General features: G+C 43.7%; 1 protein-coding gene across 2 annotated transcripts in view; it reads left to right on the top strand.

The window, feature by feature from the left end:
• Nucleotides 1–13582, top strand: part of mpp2a (membrane palmitoylated protein 2a) — a 26853-nt gene extending 13271 nt beyond the window's left edge. Inside the window, exons 3-13 of one of the 2 annotated variants that reach the window (XM_024432943.2) lie at nucleotides 412–515; nucleotides 4988–5140; nucleotides 5356–5511; nucleotides 5841–6068; nucleotides 6997–7128; nucleotides 7305–7410; nucleotides 9970–10041; nucleotides 10130–10291; nucleotides 10505–10707; nucleotides 10834–10962; nucleotides 11926–13582. In XM_024432943.2, coding sequence (XP_024288711.1) covers nucleotides 412–515; nucleotides 4988–5140; nucleotides 5356–5511; nucleotides 5841–6068; nucleotides 6997–7128; nucleotides 7305–7410; nucleotides 9970–10041; nucleotides 10130–10291; nucleotides 10505–10707; nucleotides 10834–10962; nucleotides 11926–12102 — 1622 coding nt within the window. In that variant the 3' untranslated portion in view covers nucleotides 12103–13582. The remainder of the gene's footprint in view (nucleotides 1–411; nucleotides 516–4987; nucleotides 5141–5355; nucleotides 5512–5840; nucleotides 6069–6996; nucleotides 7129–7304; nucleotides 7411–9969; nucleotides 10042–10129; nucleotides 10292–10504; nucleotides 10708–10833; nucleotides 10963–11925) is intronic. The other variant, XM_042327315.1, reaches the window with a different exon arrangement.
• Nucleotides 13583–23273: the final 9691 nt, after the last annotated feature.

Below are 23273 nucleotides of genomic sequence, written 5' to 3'. Positions count from 1 at the left end.
CTCTGAATCTGTATCTGTGTTTCTGCGTCTCTGTGTGAAGCTGGGTGTAAGTCATTCCTCTGAATCTGTATCTGTGTTTCTGTCTCTGTGTGAAGCTGTGTTTCCTCTGAATCTGTCTCTGTGTGAAGCTGGGTGTAAGTCATTCCTCTGAATCTGTATCTGTGTTTCTGCGTCTCTGTGTGAAGCTGGGTGTAACTCGTTCCTCTGAATCTGTATATGTGTTTCTGCGTCTCTGTGTGAAGCTGGGTGTAAGTCATTCATCTGAATCTGTATCTGTGTTTCTGCGTCTCTGTGTGAAGCTGGGTGTAACTCGTTCCTCTGAATCTGTATCTGTGTTTCTGCGTCTGTGTGAAGCTGGGTGTAACTCATTCCTCTGAATCTGTAATTGTGTGTCTGCGTCTCTGTGTATAGCGGTACCCCCCCAGGTCCTGGATACCCTGAGTGACAGCAACAGCTCCACCACCGCCAATGACCTGGACCTCATCTTCCTCAAGGGCATCATAGACAGCCCCGTGGTGAGAAAGAGAGAGACCTAGTACACACACATTCAAACATGGCAGGATGTATTCACACACAGGCCTACAGAGAGCCTCGTAGTGAGTCAGAGAAAGGTTAAATATGTAGGTCTAGTATGTAGGATTACACACACTAACAAACACACACACACATATACACACACAAACCAGAGAGAGTGATTGAATAAGGCCCACAGTCCTTTAACCAAGAAATATCAGTGCCAAAAAAACACTGCACGTTCCCAGAAGCTATAACTCATTCAAGCCTTCACAAACTCAAAACCCTGTATGGCAACTGAGACACTGCCATGTGAACTGACACCCTCCCTCTGAACATGCATTCTACAAAAGGTGAGAGGCATCATAGCATGTAATTGCAACTGATTACCCCCCTTCTGCCGACATGTATTTAAAGAAAAAGGTGAGACAGATCCACCTTTCCAAAAATCCATTCAAGGATTTATTACCAAAGGAAAATAGCAGTGAAAGCTGTAAGTCATTACAACACTCTACATGGCTGAGGGGAAATGGAAACCACGGCTGTGAACAAAAGAGACAGCAAGGGGAATCATTCAATTGCTTAAGAAATAAATTGGGTGTTTAGCCTTTTGTTTAATGAATGGTCCCCAAGGAGAAGGGTTGTGCACCTTTTAATTGAAGTTGCTCAGTGATTAAAGGGGAAGTGTCTGGGTACTGTTACTGGAAATACAGAGGGATGCTCTGGAACAAAAGCTACAAAGACGTAGATCTTTTTTTTTTTTTTAAGCACAACAGGTCCTGATCATTTTGTTATTCATTTATTCATGATGAGCTGGGGCCAGTAAATGTAATTATTTAAATGAGGTAATCTCTTGCGTCAAGGAGGACTGATGAAGAGGGTAATATGATCTCAAACTAGTCGACATCTGAGGATGTGGAACTGTCATGCCCCGGCACTAATGACTGCTGCTGGACCGCTTTGATGTCAGATGATGGGAGGGATCTCTCTCGCTCTCTCCAATCAAATCAAATTGTATTTGTCACATGCGCCGAATACAACAGGTGGAGACCTTACAGTGAAATGCTTACTTACAAGCACTAAACCAACAATGCAAATCATTAAAGAGCAGCAGTAAAATAACAATAGCGGGGCTATAAACAGATGGTAGTGGTACAGAGTCAATGTGCGGGGGCACCGGTGTCGAGGTAATTGAGGTAATATGTACATGTAGGTAGAGGAATTACAGTGACTATGCATAGATAATAACAGCGAGTAGCAGCAGTGTAAGAGGGGGAGGGGGGGGGGCAATGCAAATAGTCTGGGTAGCCATTTGATTAGATGTTCTGGTGTCTTATGGCATGGGAGAAGAAGCTGTTAAGAAGCCTCTTGGACCTAGAATTGGCGCTCCGGTACTGCTTGCCGTGCGGTAGCAGAGAGAACAGTCTATGACTAGGCTGGCTGGAGTCTTTGACAACTTTTAGGGCCTTCTTCTGACACCGCCTGGTATAGAGGTCATGGATGGCAGGAAGATTGGCTTCAGTGATGTACTGGGCCATACACACTACCCTCTGTAGTGCCTTGTGGTCAGAGGCCGAGCAGTTGCCATACCAGGCAGTGATGAAACCCGTCAGGATGCTCTCGATGGTGCAGCTGTAAAACCTTTTGAGGATCTGAGGACCCATGCCAAATCTTTTCAGTCTCCTGAGGGGGAATATGTTTAATCTTTTCCTCTTTTCCTCTTGGTGTGCTTGGACCATGTTAATTTGTTGGTGATGTTGACGCCAAGGAACTTGAAGCTCTCAACCTGCTTTACTACAGCCCCGTCGATGAGAATGGGGGCGTGCTCGGTCCTCCTTTTCATGCAGTCCACAATCATCTCCTATGTCTTGATCACGTCGAGGGAGAGGTTGTTGTCCTTGCACCACACGGTCAGGTCTCTGTCTTCCCCCCCTATAGGCTGTCTCATCATTGTCAGTGATCAGGCCTCCCACTGTTGTGTCATCGGCAAACTTAATGATGGTGTTGGAGTTGTGCCACCATGCAGTCAAATGAACATGGAGTACAGGAGGGGACTGAGCACACATCCCTGAGAGGCCCCCTCGTTGAGGATCAGCGTGGCGGATGTGTTGTTACCTACCCTTACCACCTGGAGGTGGCCCGTCAGGAAGTCCAGGATCCAGTTGCAGAGGGAGGTGTTTAGTCCCAGGGTTCTTAGCTTAGTGATGAGCTTTGAGGGCACTATGGTGTTGAATGCTGAGCTGTAGTCAATGAATGGCATTCTCAAATAAGTGTTCCTTTTGTCAAGGTGTTGGGGTGGTATGCAAATTGGAGTGGGTCTAGGGTTTCTGGGATATGGTGTTGATGTGAGCTATGACCAGCCTTTCAATGCATTTCATGGCTACAGATGTGAGTGCTACGGGTCGGTAGTCATTTAGGCAGGTTACCTTAGTGTTCTTGGGCACAGGGACTATGGTGGTCTGCTTGAAACATGTTGGTTTTACCGACTCAGACAGGGAGAGGTTGAAATTGTCAGTGAATACACTTGCCAGTTGGTCAGCGCATCCTCAGAGTACACGTCCTGGTAAAACGTCTGGCCCTGCGGCCTTGAGAATGTTGACCTGTTTAAAGGTCTTACGCACATCGGCTGCGGAGAGCGTGATCACACAGTCGTTCGGAACAGCTGATGCTCTCATGCATGTTTCTTGCCTCGAAGCGAGCATATAAGTTATTTAGCTCGTCTGGTAGGCTCGTGTCACTGGGAAGCTCTCGGCTGTGCTTCCCTTTGTATTTTGTAATAGTTTACAAGCCATGTCACATACGACAAGCTTCTCAGCTGGTGTAGTACGATTCGTTCTTAGTCCTGTATTGACGGTTCATAGGAGGGCGTAGCGGGATTTCTTATAAGCTTTCTCACACACACACACACACACACACACACACACACTCTCTCTCCCCTGCAGGGGAAATGAGAAGTGACAGCCTAAAAATAGCACTCCTAATGGAGGCCTGACATTGATTTGCCTTTAAGCACAGTTTGTCAATGAACCAGATATAAGGTGTGTGTGCACTCCTAGTCCACCAGGTGGTATGATTACCAAAGAGTTTAAATGACAGTTTTGGTCTGGCAGTGAGGCCCATATACTCTGTGTAGGTGGGTCGCCTTGCCCTTAAGTGTTGATCCCAGTACAGATTTGCTTAATCCCTCTTCATAGTAAGTTTATGTTTAAGGAAGAATAGGGTGATCCTAAATTTGCTCTTATGACAACCACTGGGCTAGAAGCCTAAATTCCTGGCTGGTGCCAGATGCCACTCAGTCCCAGACCTCAGGGTCGTGTCTGGCCCATCCCTTCAGTTGTTAATGTCCACTAATTCTCTCAAGAATTACTTTCAAACATCTGCTTTTACATTAAAGACATGATCAGCTGACTTTGAACTCAATTCCTTCTGTGAATGAACTTCAAAGGGAAAGTCAGTCAGGACATTTTGGGCGGATCTTGGAGCTTCTGTGAATGAACTTCAAAGGGAAAGTCAGTCAGTCAGCCAGCCAGGACATTTTGGGCGGATCTTGGAGCTTCTGTGAAATATTAATGGCTTCCACTCTACTTTGATGAAAAATAGTTTAGGCAGGTTCAGATAAAAGTCAGATAAAAGTCAGAGAACTAAAAAAGTACAAAAAATAAAATAGAACGATTTTTATATATATTTTAAGGTGCAAAGTATGTGTACTTACTATTTTTAAAGTACCCAAAACCATTCTGAAGCATACTTATTTCCATCCTAAAGAGATTCTCCAATACTTTTGTATACTTTGTAGCCAGTAGTTCTGCAAATTGTGTGCACATTTTGCTTGCTGTCACTCAAATGGTGAGGGGCTGAAGAACATTGGCTAGAACTCAAATTGTTAGGGGGCTGACCCACGTGGCAGAAAATGTAGGAAAAATGTCGCAGCACAGCTTCCAGAAAAACAGTCGCTTTCAAACTAGGGATTTCGTAGCTTATTGAGGTAAAACAGTAATTCTGCTCATAGATTATGCATGTATGAACTGCGCATTGACACATCCAGCCCAAAGCGGGAGGTAAAAAAAATAAAATAAAAAGTTCCAGAGCATGTCTTTAATAAGTATACATTTGTATGTCAAATATGTATTCAAATAAAAGTATAGGTGTGTGTGTCTCCTTGTGTCTCCTTGTGTCTCCTTGTGTCTCCTTGTGTCTCCTTGTGTCTCCTTGTGTCTCCTTTTAGTGTTGTGGTGTCTCTCTTGTTGTGATGTGTGTTTTGTCCTATAATTTTATTGAATTTATTTGTATTTTTAATCCCAGCCCCCCCTCCCCACAGGAGGCCTTTCAGTAGGCTGTCATTGTGAATAAGAATATGTTCTTAACTGACTTGCCTAGTTAAATAAATGTTCAATTAAAAAAAAAAAATAATAATAATAAATTATATATATATATATATATATATAATCATTTTTTTTTTTTAAATGTCCTGTAGGAGCCAGAGAGTCTGGAAGAGACCAGGTTGGAGGCAGTGAGGGACAACAACGTAGAGCTGGTCGAGGAGATCCTCAGAGAGCTGAGTCCCTTCACACACCAAAGCAACAGCGCAGCAGAGCTCACGCGCATCCTCAATGAACCCCACTTTCAGGTACACACACAGAAGCACACATAGTGTGGACACACCCACCCACACCCATTAAACCACACACTCATGTGGACATCAATGCACGCATACACTTACCTAGACGTGCAGAGAAGAAATGTCCTTCATCACATAATCCACTATTTAGTCTTATGAAAGTATTTCTGGTAGCCTCAGTCTGCTGTCAATCTAATGTTCTCTCTCTGCCGACTGGTTCCCAGTCTCTGCTGGAGACCCATGACTCGGTGGCGTCCCAGGTGTGTGACACCCCACCCCCCAGCCCCTGTGCCTACATGGAGCTCCCTGTCAGCAACCAGCCCGTGCCCCCAGATGCCGTCCGGATGGTGGGCATCCGCAAAGTGGCTGGTGAACACTTGGTTAGTACCACCTTGCTCTTTGTCTATCACCTATCTGGTATAGATAGCATGGCACCCAGAGTTTAGGTGTTTTAGTCAACTCTTCCTTCTTTGGCTGAATCACAAACAGGCTAGTGGTTTATCCATAGTGTATAATTGTAACCGTAGTGTATCCTCATTTATGTCCTTTTTTCAAGAGAAGGAATTGCCATTATTTTGTCATTTTAGATATTTGATTGAACATGTAGGACATTGTAGAATGACAATTAAGAGAGGAGAGAGTTTGTGCCAAAGTAGCAACACCCCATGCCACACATCCTCATTAGTTTATATGTTTTGAACCTGTTCAGGGCGTGACTTTCCGTGTGGAGGCGGGGGAGCTGGTGATTGCCAGGATCCTCCACGGAGGGATGATCGACCAGCAGGGACTCCTCCATGCGGGTGACATCATCAAGGAGGTGAACGGGAAGGAGGTGGGTGAGGACCCGAGGGTTCTGCAGGAGATGCTGCAGGATGCCAGCGGCAGCGTGGTGCTCAAGATCCTCCCTAGCTATCAGGAGGGCCATGCGCCAGGACAGGTAAGAGTTAACAATAAAGTACCAGAGTGAACAATAAAGTACCAGAGTGAACAGTTAACAATAAAGTACCAGAGTGAACGATAAAGTACCAGAGTGAACGATAAAGTACCAGAGTGAACGATAAAGTACCAGAGTGAACGACAAAGTACCAGAGTGAACGACAAAGTACCAGAGTGAACGACAAAGTACCAGAGTGAACGACAAAGTACCAGAGTTAGCAATAAAGTACAAAGTACCAAGAGTGAACAATAAAGTACAAGAGTGAACAATAAAGTACCAGAGTGAACAATAAAGTACCAGAGTGAACAATAAAGTACCAGAGTGAACAATAAAGTACCAGAGTGAACAATAAAGTACCAGAGTTAGCAATAAAGTACCAGAGTTAGCAATAAAGTACCAAGGCACCAGTCTGCTAGAACGCACCCCCTCTTCCCAGGCTGGTTGTCATGGATACCACCAGGCGGAGGGAGCTGAGTATTTCCGTACAATATGTCTTTTGGGGGGGGATTTCTTTCCTTTTATCTTCACTCGTTCCGTGGCTGGTAGACTGTGGAAAAAAAGAGGGTTGGGAAAATAGTCTGAAAGTACAAACCAGTTGTCAGCCGAAGGGTGTTATGGCTGCTGAGGAAGTGTTGATATTTACAGTAACGTATTTCAACTGAGGATTGTAGAAAGTAGTTTGTCTTTATGCATTCTTGTTGATAATGGCATTGATCAGCTGGAATACTGTATACAGCTGTATACTCTGAATGCACATACTGCATGCTCTAGAGGAAAACTTCCACTTTGATAAACAAATGTAAACTTTGCAAGTTAGAAGTGTGACAAATCGAGCTTCTCCTTTTGAATTTGGTACGCAATGTTCAACACTATCCAACAGTAACAGACTCGTAACCATCTGTATGTATCTACTTCCTGTTCCCCACAGGTGTTTGTGAAGTGTCACTATGACTACGACCCAGCCAATGACAACCTGATCCCGTGTAAAGAGGCAGGGCTTAAGTTCTACACCGGTGACATCCTGCAGATCGTCAATCAGGATGACCTCAACTGGTGGCAGGTGGGTCCATAGGGATTATTTTGCCATGTACTGTATGTAACACAAATTGTTTTGTGTATTGCTTCTGTTGTCAATACTATCAGCCTCTGTATTCGTCTACTTGTGCCTATCGGTGTACGGTGTGCGTGCTGGTGGGTCTAAGTATTGATGAGAGAATCATCCTGTGGGTCTGTCAGGCTCGTCGTTGTGTGGAGGGAGGCAGCGCTGGGCTGATCCCCAGTCAGCTGCTGGAGGAGAAGAGAAAAGCCTTTGTCAAGCGAGACGTGGAGCTGGCCCCCGCAGGTAGGACCAGTGCATAGGGCTGTGGCAGTCATGACAGTTTGCCAGACGGTCATTGCCGTGCAAAAGACTGCCGGTCACAAGGTAATCGACCGTTAATTAACATAAACACGTTTGGTATCTCCAGGTCTCCACGCATACGAGCCAGTGATGTGTGCCGTTGGAACATCTACATTTTTGAAAAGTATTATAAATCAATGAAATATACATCATCACAATAAATCCATGATTTATCTTAGTCAGGTCTAAGGAAACGTTATCAAATGAAAATGTATTTCAGAAGAACAGAATATGAGTTGTCCTACTGTATGTTATCTGGCTGTGCTCCATGCCATAGGCTGCAGGCTTGTTCATTTAGCGGACAAGATATGCTTATAAGTCCCATGATATAATTTAATTTTATCCGATTTTATAGTAAGAAGAATATAATAGAACTCAATAAAATAGAAAGGATACGTTTCCCATTACAGAGCGAGTGTGAAGTGGCTATGTTGAGCATAAAATGATGATTTGAAACAGGTCCTATGTGCTAGCTTTAGAGTTATTTGGCAACTTTAGTTGTGAATGATACAAAGAGCATGCTCTCTCTGCCCGACACGTGATATTTTGCCCAAACTCTTGTGTACCACGGGCTCTCAAACCTTGTTCCTGCAGCTACCCAGTGCTTAATTTGGGACACCAAGTGAAATCTGTTATGGAACATCAATAGTAACATCTTTTCGCAACAAAACATATTTCACTAAACTGTTGACAGCCCGTCTGCGCGCTCAGGAAAGGAATAAAGGAGAGAGTAGAGGAGATGGAAATGCATGATGGTGAGATATTCTGTATAGCTGAAGGTGACTCTCAATTAATTATGAAAATATTTTTTTAAATCCCTATTACTAGGCTATTCAAAGTCAGGCTAACTGTAGGCTAACTGTAAACCGCCCTGCACAAACAATGAACCAACAGCATCACCTAGGACTGGCTATACGTTCTCTCCCAGACCCGTGGATAGAACCTTTGCAGCATAACATAATGAACCAACAGCATAGCACCAGTCCACCCAGTATGTACAATAATACGGTCCACACTCAAAGGCGATTATTCACATTAGTTTAATTTTGGAGCATAGGCTAGACCAATTATGTACCAAGACATCTTAAATCAGTTTGGTTTCATTTGTTTTCTGCAATGCGTAATATCCGGTAGGCTATGCATTGTATAACGGCACAATCATGTTGGGTACAACCAAAGCACGACTAGAGTACATAAAAGGAGATTACTGTGACTCAATGGTGAAATGAAATTTTACTGTGGTCATCACTCATAACTGCCGGTGTGGCAGTCATTCAGTCACCCAACAACCCTACCAGTGCAGCCCACCTTATTAACACATCATAACACTTACCCCCTGTCTGTCTCTCACTCCTCACAAATGAACAGACAGCTTTTAATATGAGCCAGATCGTCAGATCCTTGATGTGTAGCTTATTATGTAGAGGGGAATGATGTTGTGCTGGGCATTAGAGGTCTTCATAGATCCACATGTACTCTAATACAGAGAACCGATCCGGGACCCGAATGGGTCTGGATCCAGAATTCGAAATAATGTCACGGGTCTGATACGATTGTCAGGGGTCTCGGGTCTGTTTAATCGTAACTGACTTGTCCGAAAGGACCCGTACATATCCGAAAGGCGAATGCTACAGTAGAGAGAGAGAGAAATTGTATAATTTACGCTGCTGCTCTTTTCACGATGGTGGCACGTGTAGCTTGTTGTTGGTCAATTATAAACCATCAAAGCCATCAAAATCCATAGAGCCTCCATGGAAAGAGTTATGCAATATCTAATCAATGGAAGATGAAATTACAAGTTAAAGGAGCAGGGTAGGCTACAACAACCATGAGCCAACAGTTAAGCTTCTACTTAATATTCTGATGGAGTTGTTGTTATTTCTAACTGTAGGACGAGAAAGCTCATGCAGCCTCAATTGGCCTAGCTAGCTAGCTTAACTAGCTTCTCCCGGTTTGATGCCGTCAAGACAGGTACTACTTAATTATATTGGATGATAAATAACCTAGCTATGGCAACAAGTCGGCTTGGTTGGTTGCTGTCTCTCGTCTTTCCCTCCGTCCTCCCTGTGCCACTCGCTCTAAGTAACATACCCCTCCCCCACATGCTAGAGCGGCACCTCTCCCTCCTCTCCCTCATGCTTTATCAGCTCTGGTTAAAAAGTAGGTTAAAAACTTCCCTTTTCTGCTGCTTCCTTCACTCGGATCGGTTCAGGATCCGACCAGGTCTATAATGAGTGGGTCTAGTTGTCCTCGGGTCCGTATCTATATTTAAAATATATATATTTTATGCATATCGGGTCCGGGTGGGAAAGCAACAGGTCCATTTTGGAATGTTTCCAACTTTTTGGACCAATGACCTCTACTTGGCATTGTTATATACTGCCCCCTAGTGTAAAATCAAATGGATGATTAATAAGAAAACCATGTGAATACCTGTGGATGAATGTGGATAAATGGAGTTTGTATGGGATCATCATTGTTTATTGTGTGTTATTGTGACAGGAAATCTTTGTACTGGAGTGGCGGGAAAGAACAAGAAGAAAAAGATGATGTATCTAACCACTAAGAATGCAGGTGGGAATTTGTTGAATTCTGAGTGTTTCTGTAAATTACATTGAAATGTTAACAAATAAACAAAGCTCTCTCACTCTCTCACTCTCAGAGTTTGACAGGCATGAGTTGCTGATCTATGAGGAGGTTGCCAAGGTGCCTCCATTCCGCAGGAAGACGTTGGTTCTGATTGGTGCTCTGGGAGTGGGCCGACGCAGCCTGAAGAACAAACTGCTGCTCTCTGACCCACAACACTACGGCACCACCATCCCCCGTGAGCGTTGCTAACGCTAACTTTCCAACTAATTGACAACATCAAAATGCTTCCATGCTAAAGCCAGGCCTTTTTGATTTTGGATTTAATCCATTGTGTCAGGACACCTTCATACAGTAACTAGGGATTGTTGAAACCGTTTCCAGCAAGTTGCTCTGGATAAGAGTGTCCGGTAAAGGACTAAAATGTAGATCATCTTCTTGCCTCCTCCAGACACCTCCAGAAAGCCAAAGTCAGGGGAGCGGGAGGACCAGATGTATGCCTTCACCTCGCGGAGCAAGATGGAGGCGGACATCAAGAATGGCCGCTACCTGGAGCATGGCGAGTACGACGGCAATCTCTACGGCACCAAGATGGACTCCATCCATGAGGTGGTGGAGGCCGGTCGTATCTGTGTACTGGACGCCAATCCTCAGGTAGGAGCGACTGGCTACATTGTGGCCCCATGCACCACAATCTGGAGCCCTAGCTGGGTGAATTCAGGGTTCTAACAGTGACATTGGTACCTCATACAGACATTGTATTCCTTGTACTACTTCCAGGCCTTGAAGGTACTGCGGACGTCGGAGTTCCTGCCTTACGTGGTGTTCATTGAGGCCCCTGATTTTGAGGTCCTTAAGGCCATGAACCAGTCGGCCATCGAGACTGGAGTTGTCACCAAGCAGCTGACGGTAAGCACCAGGGTGAAGCCAAACAGAGGATAATGCCTGAATGGAAAACTCAATGACAGCTACTGACTATGTCTTTCATTCAGGACGACCAACGTGCCTCAATTTGTTTAGCCATTATACACTGAGTGTACAAAACATTAAGGACACCTGCTCTTTCCATGACATAGACTGACCAGGTGAAAGCTATGATCCCTTATTGATATCACTTGTTAAATCCACATTAATCTGCGTAGATGAAGGGGAGGAGACAGGTTAACGAAGGATTTTTAAGCCGTGAGACAATTGAGATACGGATTGTGTATGTGTACCATTCACAGGGTGAATGGGAAAGACAAAAGATTGAAGTGCCTTTGAACGGGGTATGGTAGTAGGTGCCAGGCTCATCTGTTGTGTCAAGAATCTTTAGATCTTTAGATGGTTCTTCATACTGTATGTCTGTGCAGTGGGATTTTTGAAAAAGTTAATCTTAACAACCAGAAAGTTCTATCTGCATAAACCCATTTGAACTTGGAGCTATCCAATCACACGCCTGAACAAATACAGACTGACCAATCGGAACACGTCTTTGCCATCAACACTGTCAGAAATCTTAAAGTAAATTGCACATCATTGTTCAGTGATGACAGTAATCTGTCTGATGATCATAATACATTGCTTATCTGGGTAAAATAGTGTTATTCTATCATTTATGTATTCAAATAACTACAGTCTTCTTAAAAACTGAACATGCATAATTCATAAGTGTCAGGTAGAACTATGCTTTATGCAGATAGAACCTTATAGTCCCAAGGTCACAACTTGCTGTAAAGCTGAAAGGCCCTAATGTTGCTCACTAGCTACATGCTTGAGCTTCCAGGTTCTTACCTATTGGCGCCTTCCTAAACAGAACCAATTAGCTTGTTCAGGGCCTGTTCTCTTCCTATTACTCTTAGTTCTAACAACTGACATCTTTGGTCTCTGTAGGACTCAGAGCTGAAGAGAACAGTGGATGAGAGCACCCGCATCCAGACGGCCTACGGACACTACTTTGACCTCACCATCATCAACGACAACCTGGACGAGAGCTACAGGAACCTGAAGGCAGCCCTGGAGAAGGTCTCTGCTACCCAGCAGTGGGTCCCAGTCACCTGGGTCTTCTAGTGGGAGACAGAAGGACAAAAGAGGGTGGTGTCGAACACTTGTTCTCTCATTCATCCCCACAAGACATCTGAAGATACTGTCTGGCTCATCATCACTGTGACCTCTGGACCTCTGACCTTTGGACGCCATACTGTACATAAGACTGAACTGACAGCATTCTTTTTGCTGTGTATGTATTGCTTTTGGAAATTTGTCGACAAATTTGGGCATTATGGGATTCTGGTGTGTGTGTGCATGTGTGTGCATGTGCGTGCATTCGTGCAGTTGCAGAGTGTCTTTACCATAATCCTGTTCACGACATTGACTCTTTAGTTCAGCAAGACTTCATCTATGTTTACATGAATCATAAATGGACATTCAGAATAGTAAATAGATAATCTTACATCAAAACAGTGGTAGATGGCCTTCTACTGTTTATGTCTTCACTACAGGCTCTGACACACACACACACACACACACCAAATTCTATTTTTATTACCACATTCTATTTTGTGTATGGTTGCGTTCAAGTCGGAACACTTTTTGACCCCTACTGTTGGGTATTTCTTTTTTCTATCATTTCAAAAAGTCCAGACACCAAGGTGTGATAGTAAAACATAAAAATAATTTGGAGATAGCATATAGATGCATAGAGAGATGTGTATGATAGATGGACTGTAAGCACAACCGTTATTTAGGTAACCACACAGATACTTTACGTATATGTTTTTGACGTGCCAAAAGCCTCCTTTCTCTTTTATTTCATAAGAATACTATTCCCAGGTACATCCCTGCGGTACAGTACAGTACACACCCGTTTGACAAGGTAACGGCTCCGGCATTTTACTTGATGGGTCCCTTGGTGTTTACTTGTCAAACTGGGGCAGACCTTTTTATTCCACTTTCGTAACAGAGGATCTTGTGATGCAGTGGTACAGGATGCCTATTGGGTCAGTTGAAATCGATGCACCGCAGGCGTTTGGGAAATTTGGCGATGATTAGTTTGGGGTTGTATTCACTAGACACGAAACAGAAGAAAACAGACTGAGGACGTACCCTGTACTGTATAGCTTGTTTTCGTTTTCTGTTTGCGAAACATTTAGCGAGAATGTGCCCTAATGAACATGACCCTGTAAACTCCAGAGAAACGACATACAACAATGACAAGTTTGTGTGCACCTGATGAGTGCACGGTCATAGTTTCTTCCTTTTAGCATGGTTTCTGCATTCCATGATGCTCACGTGTATCCATGGCATTTTCAAATACCTACAATATGAGTTTGGAGATTTCAATTAGTTGAATTCATGGTTGAACGATTTCAAGAACCTTGTGTATTTGACTGTGTATCAGTCGCCTTTTCTAGACGTACTGTAAATGACAGACTGTGAATGTAGATATACAGTAGACTAGAGGCAAACACTAACTACAGTGACAGTGTGTTGTTTATAGGAAAATGAACTGTACATTTGATGATGTCCACAATTAAACGTCTAAAATCAATGAGACCAAATTGATGTTTTGATTCCATGGAAGGATCAAATAGCATCCCAGTAAAGCTACATTTTTTTTAGGGGGTTTAGGAAACAGCGGGCCCAAGTGCAAGGGATTTCCAGTGTTAAGAACAAATGTGGTGGCCAAGCCATTGATAACGTACTATTGGTAAGCCTATCAGGATGATATGCATTCCAAGTCATGATGACCTCATCTAACTCCATTTTCCACTGTCACTAAAAAAGAATGGATGGTTCCAAATAACTGATTTTTTAATTCAACTTGCATTAAGATATTAGGTGATTGATGCCTCATCAGATACTATTGATAGAAACAGTTCCCCCGTGTTTCTAAGAGCCCTGCCCATTGTCACTCCTCATCACCAAAGGCCAAAGTATGTGTTTTAGAATATTTATTTATCTAAACTTCTTTCTTTCCATCCCTCAGTTCCCACACTGCTTCAACCTTCAGTCTCTTCCACAACAGACAGGGAATCTCTTTGTAGGTCAGAGAACGTCTGATATTTTTAGGTTATTTTCCACCTCAGGACATTCTGCCATCTACCAACCAACAAACAAAATAGTAAAAATATTTCCAACAAACGTAGGTGTTCCCTTCAGGATGTGACGGATAAGGCCTTAATGTGTATGTACTCAAGTTGTTAGGTCTGGTAAGGCTATTCTCGTTTGTTAATCTCAGTGAAAAATAAGAACTTGTTTGAGGACCTACAAAGCGAAAACTAGTCTCTGGTGAGTAGTGACAGACGGTCAGAAGCCACGCAAGAGTTTGTTCAGGGTTGCAGAGATTAAGCAGAACGTAATGGCGAGCGGAATTTAGACACAATCATAAGGGAGGATCATTGGGTTGGATAAGCTTCTAATACATACACAAATGATCCAGCAAATTCTCTCTCACTATCTCAACCCCCTCTCTCTGTCAGAGATCCACTACCTGAGCCAGCTCCATAAGGACAGCATGTTTCGTGTGTCCCTGGACCAGATCAGTCAGGGCCAGATCCAGTTTGACACACTGATCCTAGGTCAGAGTGAAGGTGGGCATTGCTTCACGGCGGTGGCTCTGGTGTGGGACGTAGACCCCCCTCCACCCGCAGATCCCTTTGCTTTGGTGGCGGCCCTGGTGCATGGACCTTCACTGGAGGAACCGGGCCGCAGATCATCGCCGGAGGCTCCGGACCGGGGACCGTCGCCGGAGGCTCCGGACCGGGGACCGTCGCCGGAGGCTCCGGACCGGGGATCGACGCCGGAGGCTTCGGGCCATGGATCATCACTGGAGGCTTCGGGCCATGGATCATCACTGGGGGCTTTGAACGTGGAGCTGGAACAGATCTCACCGGACTGAGGAGACATACTGGCAGCCTAGTGAGTGGAGCTGCCACAACACATCCTGGCTGGATACCTAGTGCATAGAGCCGGCGGAGGACACACTGGACCGTGGAGGCGCACCGGAGGTCTGGAGCGCAGAGCTGGCATAACTTGTCCTGGCTGAATGCCCACTTTAGCACGGCCACTGCGGGGAGCTTGCAAAGCGCACCGGGCTGTGGCTGAGCACCGAAGACATGGTGCTCAGAACCGGATAACACTGTGCTTGACCAGTCATTCTCTCCCCACGGTAAGCACGAGGAGTTGGCTCAGGTCTACAACCTGACTCCTCCAATCTCCCTGTGTGCCCCCCACCAAACATTTTTGGGGGGCTGCCTCGTGCTTGCTTCATTGCCGTGACTCCCTCGCTGCTTCCACCTGTTCCCATGGGAGGCGATCCCTTCCGGCCAGGATCTCCTCCCACGTCCAGGATCCTTTGCCGTCCAGGACGTTCTCCCATGTCCAGTCCTCCTAACCACTCTGCTTGGTCCGTTCGTGGTGGGATCTTCTCTAACATCCGTTGTTAGAAGGAGACCAACGTGCAGCGTGGTAAGTGTTCATGATTCTTTATTTACCCAGAACACCAAACAAAACAACAAAAGAATATTGAACGTCACGTTCTGCAGGCTTCACAGAGCTAACAAAAAACAAGATCCCACAAACACCAAAATGAGAATGGCAACTTATATGTGATCCCCAATCAGAGACAATGATAAACAGCTGCCTCTGATTGGGAACCACACTCTGCAAAAAACAAAGAAATAGAAAACATAGAAATAAAGAAACTAGAAAGCCCACCCTAGTCACACCCTGGTCTAACCAAAATAGAGAATAAAAGCCTCTCTATGGCCAGAGCGTGACAGGGTCAAACGTTTCGGGTAGCCTTCCACAAACGTCCCACAATAAGTTGGGTGAATTTTGGCCCATTCCTCCTGACAGAGCTGGTGTAACTGAGTCAGGTTTGTAGGCCTCCTTGCATTTTCTATAGGATTGAGGTCAGAGCTTTGTGATGGCCACTCCAATACCTCGACTTTGTTGTCCTTAAGCCATTTTGCCACAATTTTGGAAGTATGCTTGGGGTCATTGCCCATTTGGAAGACCCATTTACAACCAAGCTTTAACTTTCTAACTGATATCTTGAGATGTTGCTTCAATATATCCACAATTTTCCTTTCCTTGTGATGCTATCTATTTTGTGAAGTGTACCAGTCCCTCCTGCAGCAAAGCACACCCACAACATGATGCTGCCACCCCCATGCTTCAGTTCGGATAGTGTTCTTTGGCTTGCAAGCCTCCCCCTTTTTTCACCAAACATAACGATGGTCATTATGGCCAAACAGTTCTCTTTTTGTTTCATCAGTCCAAAAAGTATGATCTTTGTCCTCATGTGCAGTTGAAAACCGTAGTCTGACTTTTTTAATGGTGGTTTTGGAGCATTGGTTTCTTCCTTGCTGAGCGGCCTTTCAGGTTATGCTGATAAAGGACTCGTTTTACTGTGGATATAGATACTTTTATATCGGTTTCCTCCAGCATCTTCACAAGGTCCTTTGCTGTCGTTTTGGGATTGATGTACACTTTTCGCACCAAAGTATGTTCATCTCTAGGAGACAGAATACGTCTCCTTCCGAATCAGTATGACGGCTGAGTGGTCCCATGATGTTTATACTTGCATACTATTGTTTGTACAGCTGAACGTGGTACCTTCAGGCTTTTGGAAATTGCTCCCAAGGATGACCCAGACTACAATTTCTCTTCTGAGGTCTTGGCTGATTTCTTTTGTTTTTCCCATGATGTCAAGCAAAGAGGCACTGAGTTTGAAGGTAGGCCTTGAAATACATCCACAGGTACACCTCCAATTGACTCAAATGATGTCATTTAGCCTATCAGAAGCTTCTAAAGCCAAGACATCATTTTCTTGAATTTTCCAAGCTGTTTAAAGGCACAGACAACGTAGTGTATGTAAACTTCTGACCCACTGGAATTGTGATACAGTGAATTATAAATTCAATAATCTGTCTGTAAACTATTGTTGGAAGAATTACTTGTGTCATGCATAAAGTAGATGTCCTAACCAACTTGCCAAAACTATAGCTTGTTAACAAAAATTTGTGGAGTGGTTGACAAACGAGTTTTAATGACTTCAACCTAAGTGTATGTAAACTTCTGACTTCAACTGTATATGGGGCTTTGGTGACAAACGGATGACATCCAATTTGCTGAGTAGAGTGTTGGAGGCTATTTTGTAAATGACATCGCCGAAGTCGGTAGGATAGTGAGTTTTATGAGGGTGTTTGGGGGCATGAGTGAAGGATGCTTTTTGCGAAATAGGAAGCCGATTCTAGATTTAGATTTAGATCAAACACGGTCTATGACCCCTAATTGGTGTCACACTTTATCCCCAGCCCCAGCGAACACACCTGACTCCAATAATCAACTAATCATGATCTTCAGTTTAGAACACAATTATTTTAATGAGCTGTGTTTGCTAGGGATGGGGGAAAAGTGTGACACCCATAACCACAGGAAGTAGTGGTGCTGAGGGTGCTGCAGCATCCCCTGATAAGTCATAATAAAATAATGATGAATATACAAATAAAATAAATTAAAAAAGTTTATACACCAAATTTGTGCACCAGGCATTAAATACTTACCCCTCTACGAGCAGAGAAAACTAAAACAAATTAACTGCTGCTGAGGTCCCTTATACTTTGAGGGCCTAACCACAGTATTACATGCCTTTATTTTTAAATCACATGTAGTCCCATTTCAGCGTACGTGTAATGTTTTTATTGTAGGATGGAGCGGAAATGCTTCCTATATAGAATATAACACTGTATTTGAATTCATAGAGCACCCGTCACACCCACAGAAACTCTGAAAAGACAGAGTAAAGCACAGTTAATCAAAAAAAATCAAAAATTGAGATGATCAGTGATGATCCTTCAATGCTGCCGAAGGTCTATTTTCATACAAAAAAAGGGCAGAGAGTTTGAGATATTAAGGATGAGAAGCACTTTTTATAGTTCAAATGATTGTGTTCTAAGACTCTCTCTCCACCTCCCAACAGGGAAGTCCTTTATGACTCTGTTGACCAATGCCAAGTTTGAGTGGTTTGAGGACTGGAAAGATGCCAAGCTAAACAAGAGAGGGTTCGATTACGAAGAGCTGAAGATGAGCATGGCCAAGGAGCTCCTAGATTGGGCACTGGTTGTCTTCCCTCAGCTCAGGAATAAGGTACTTTGAAAATATAGCTTCATTTGAACATCACTGGTCAAAATACATTGTCATATTCAATTTTAGGATGTATACCGTAGAGTAGAGTTTTTTGGACAATCCAAAGAGGCATTATAATTCGTTACCACACCCATTGTGCTTGAAATCAAGACTTCTTTGAAGCAATAATGTCATCCAATTGTAATGATGTCTCATACCTGCTGGCTGTCTCTGTACCTACCAGCACAAGATGTTGAAAAGATGTATTTTTGGTTGAAAGATGTTGAAAAAAACATCTTTCAACCAATTTTGCTCACTGGGTACCTTGTGTGCCTATAGGTGGTGTATATGGATGGAGGCTTCCACACCCCTGACCAACATGCACTACCTGGGCGTCCCGCGTGGGGAGATGTATGTGGCTGAACACAACATGGACTGCTACAGCCGGGAGACGGTGGCCAGAACCCGGCCCCCCACGCCCATCAAGGGATTCTACCTCACCGGTGAGAAAGAAATTGTTCAGTGTTGTAGTATTTGAGTTTTATTTGAGTACAATTGTCACAAAGGCACAAGGTGATGCTTGACTGTGGCAGTTGTATGAGTTAGTCAGTGGAATAAAATGCAAGAACTGAAAGTAATTTTAAGGCGCTACCGTAGATAATACTGTTTCTGGTCTATGCTAGACGGTTCTACACATTGTACAAACTTACCATCAGTAGTTTTCATTTCAGCAAACCCTTTGTCTTGTTCTGAACCCCAGACCAGGACGTGTTCTGTAACGGGATGGCTCTGCACGGACCTCCTACATGGACCTCCTAGCTCTGAAGAAACATCTCAAAAAGCAGACTCGTGAAAAGGCTCGTAACAAAGCCTGAGAAACCATTTGGACACAGCACTGACCACAGTCAAAATCATTATATAAACCAATATAATGTAGGTTACTGCATACAGTATGTCACATTTCTTCACCCTATCAATCAGTTTAATGTAACGGCGCCATTTTGTCTGATATTGAATTCAAATACTGTGTTTTTCTTTATTACCTGTTATGGTCACTTTTCCATCGCCTTAGCCTTGTTTAATGATGTTAGAAAGAAATGACATCACTGGATTCCACACAGTCGTGAATGATTACTACTCTTTAGTCAGATCACACCAGGCAGAAACGTGGTTTTGTTTTATGCTTTGTTTCCATAGAAGTGCTTCTATTGTACAGACACACCTCATTAAGGTGCACTTTTCCCCCTGAAAGTCTGTTACATTTGTCCTCTCCAATGTGGGTAGTTTCAACCAGATTATGTTCAAATGATACTTGTTACAACCAAGTCATTCTGTAACTGTAATACCTATCACTGTTACACTGTGGTTACACTGCTGTAACTTTTGCGCCTAGTACTGTAGCCAGCCACCGGGTAGGTTTCAGCTTGTTCTGTTCTATGACTCAAATGCAGATAGGAGAAAATAAGTCACTCTCAAGCTGCACCTCACGTCTCAGTACAACACTGTGCTGGGAACTATACTTTGAACTCTCATGCCATTAAAAACACTTTACAACCAGTGTTACAGTGCATTCGGAAAGTATTCAGACCCATTTTTCCACATTTTGTTACGTTACAGCCTTATTCTAAAATTGATTAAATTGTTGTTTTCCCTCATCAATCTACACACAATACCCCATAATGACAAAGCAAAAACAGATTTTTTGTACTTTTATTTTTATGTTATTAAAAATAAAAAACGGAAATATTAAATTTACATACGTTTTCAGACCTTTTACTCAGCATTTTGTTGAAGCACCTTTAGCAGCAATTATAGCCTCGTGGCTTCTAGGGTATGACGCTACAAGCTTGACATACCTGTATCAGAGGAGTTTCTCCCATTATTCTCTGCAGATCTCAAGCTCTGTCAGGTTGGATGGGGTGTGTCGCTGCATAGCTATTTTCAGGTCTCTCCAGAGATGTTCGACTGGGTTCAAGTCCGGGCCCTGGCTGGGCCATTCAGAGACTTGTCCCGAAGAAACTCCTGTGTTGTCTTGGCTATGTGCTTAGGGTCCTTGTGCTGTTGGAAGGTGAACCTTAACCCCAGTCTGAGGTCCTGAGCGCTCTGGAGCAAGTTTTCATTAAGGCTCACTCTGTACTTTGCTACGTTCATCTTCCCCTCGATCCTGAGTAGTCTCCCAGTCCCTGCCGCTGAAAAACATCCCCACAGCATGATGCTGCCACCACCATGTTTCACCAAGCGTGCTACAGATGTGACACTTGGCATTCAGGCCAAAGAGTGCAATCTTGGTTTCATCAGAACAGAGAATCTTGTTTCTCATGGTCTGAGAGTCTTTAGGTGCCTTTTGGCAAACTCCAAGCGGGCTGTCATGTGCCTTTTACTGAGGAGTGGCTTCCATCTGGCCACTCTACCATAAAGGCCTGATTGGTGGAGTGCTGCAGCGATGGTTGTCCCTCTGGAAGGTTCTCCCATCTCCACAGAGGAACTCTAGATCTCTGTCAGAGTGACCATCGGGTTCTTGGTCACGACCCTGGCCAAGGCCGTTCTCCCCCTATTGCTCAGTTTGGCTGGGCGGTCAGCTCTAGGAAGAGTCTTGTTGGTTCCAAACTTCTTCCATTTAAGCATGATGGAGGCCACTGTGTTCTTGGGGACCATCAATCATGCAGAAATGTTTTGGTACCCTCCCCCAGATCTGTGCCTGGACACAATCCTGTCTCAGAGCTCTACGGACAATTCCTTCGACCTCATGGCTTGGTTTTTGCTCTGACATGCATTGTCAACTGTGGGACCTTATATAGACAGGTGTTAGCCTTTCCAAATCATGTCCAATCAATTGAATTTACCACGGTGGACTCCAATCAAGTTGTAGAAACATCGCAAGGATGATCAATGGAAACAAGATGCACCTGAGCTCAATTTCGAGGTTCAAAACATCTGAATACTTATGTAAACAAGGTATTTCTGTTTTTTTATTTTTAATACATTTGCAAAAAATTGTAAAAAACTGTTTTTCGCTTTGTCATTATGGGGTATTGTTTGTAGATTGATGAGGACATTTTTGTAATTAATCCATGTTAGAATAAGGCTGTAATGTAACAAAATGTGGAAAAAGTCAAGGGGTCTGAATACTTTCCAAATCCACTTTATACTATATAAAAGTTGATGAATCACACTCACTTGATGAGTAACTTTGCACTGAGACCTGTTCTGAAGACATGTGTTAGTTCCCCAAGTTAATGCCAAGGTGTTTAGCTCATTGAGCTAACACAGTCCACTAGCAAACAAGAGACCCAGGTTTCAAACCCAGTCTGTCATATTTGCAAAATGCTAGTATTGTTCAGAATGTTCCATAAAGTAACGCATCACACATTTTGAGACCCAAAACAGTGTTGGGTTAGTAGCATTGAGGCATCTCAATAACAACTGCTCAACCTCTGGTCTAGTCTTAGATAATGAATAACAGAGATGGGCCATATATCTGTTTTGATCATAGTTCCTCATAATTTTGATCATAGTTTACGGTCATAGACGGAGTCCATCCAAATCATCTTGGCTCCTGGACTCTGTCCACGCATTTCAAGGCTGTGTTGAAACAATGACTTATCAATGGTCCAAGACCAGCTCAGTAAATCCCTGCCATTGTGACAATGCGTCATCATAATGCTGCCTCAAATGTCCACGATCCTCAAGGCGTTGTCAGACAATGTAAGTAATGTAATGTATGTCCCCCTAATTGCCCTGAATAACACTGTTGATCGTACAGCTATTGTATGCAGTAATCATTAGCCTATGAACCAGAGTTATACTGTTAGCACTGATGCGGTGTGCCCTAGTAGGAAGACCGCTGTATGCAGCTCACCCTGCACTATCAGCCCCAATATAAATAAAATGAGCAAGTCTACTTCTGATAAGCTTCCCAGTAAAGCTGTCACACCCTGATATGTTTCACCTGCCTTTGTGCTTGTCTCAACCCCCCTCCAGGTGTCGCCCATCTTCCCCATTATCCCCTGTGTATTTAAACCCGTGTTCTCTGTTTGACTGTTGCCAGTTCGTTTTGTTCGTGAAACCAACCAGCGTTTGTTCCCCTGCTCCGGTCTGTTTCTTGCTCCTGTTTTCTAGACCTTCCTGGTTTTGACCATTCTTCTTGCCCTGACCCTGAGCCTGCCTGCCATTCTATACCTTTCCCCACCTCACTGGATTATTGACCACTGCCTGCCTTGACCCTGAGACTGCCTGCTGTTCTGGACCCTTTGCACCTTCTCTGGACTTCTGACCCCTGCCTGCCTTTGACCTGTCGTTTGCCTGCCCCTGTATTCTAAATAATTCAAAATAAACTTTTGTGTCTGCATCTGGGTCATACCTGAAACGTGATAAAAGCATTAAAATTAATCAAGCAGAACAGAGAAGTGCTAAAAAACTGTCCGCATGAACATATGCAGCTTGAGAAACAAGGTCCATGAAGTCAATAACTTGCTTATAACAGATGACGTTCACATTCTGACTAGCTCTGAAACTCACTTACATTATACCTTTGATGATACAGTGGTAGCAATATATAACGTCAACAGAAAAGACAGAAATGCCAATGGGGGTGGTGTTGCAGTCTGTATTCAGAATCACATTCCTGTAAAGCTTAGAGATGATCTCATGTGAAATACTGTTGAAGTAATATGGCTACAGGTTCATCCGCCTCACCTTAAGCCCACTCTTGTGGTAAGCTGCTATAGACCACCAAGTCCTAACAGTAAGTATCTGGATAATATGTGTGAAATGCTTGATAATGTGATATCAACAGTATATTTTCTGGGTGATTTAAATATTGACTGGCACTCATCAAGCTGCCCACTCAAGAATAAAATTCAAACTGTAACCAGTGCCTACAACCTGGTTCAGGGTCTCAGTCAACATACCAATGTATTTACAAACAGCACAGGAATTAAATCAACATGTATAGATCACATATTTACAAATGCTGCAGAAGTTTAATTTAAAGCAGTATCCAAATCGATAGGATGTAGTGATCACAATATAGCAGCCATATCTAGGAAAACCAAAGTTCCAAAGGCTGGGCCTAATATACTGTATAAGAGGTCATACAAATAAGTTTT

This window comes from Oncorhynchus tshawytscha, linkage group LG09 (assembly GCF_018296145.1).
Source record: "Oncorhynchus tshawytscha isolate Ot180627B linkage group LG09, Otsh_v2.0, whole genome shotgun sequence".
In the NCBI taxonomy this organism is placed as follows: domain Eukaryota; kingdom Metazoa; phylum Chordata; class Actinopteri; order Salmoniformes; family Salmonidae; genus Oncorhynchus; species Oncorhynchus tshawytscha.
Note: the sequence above shows the minus strand (reverse complement) of the source record. Positions and strands in the feature narration are given on the sequence as shown.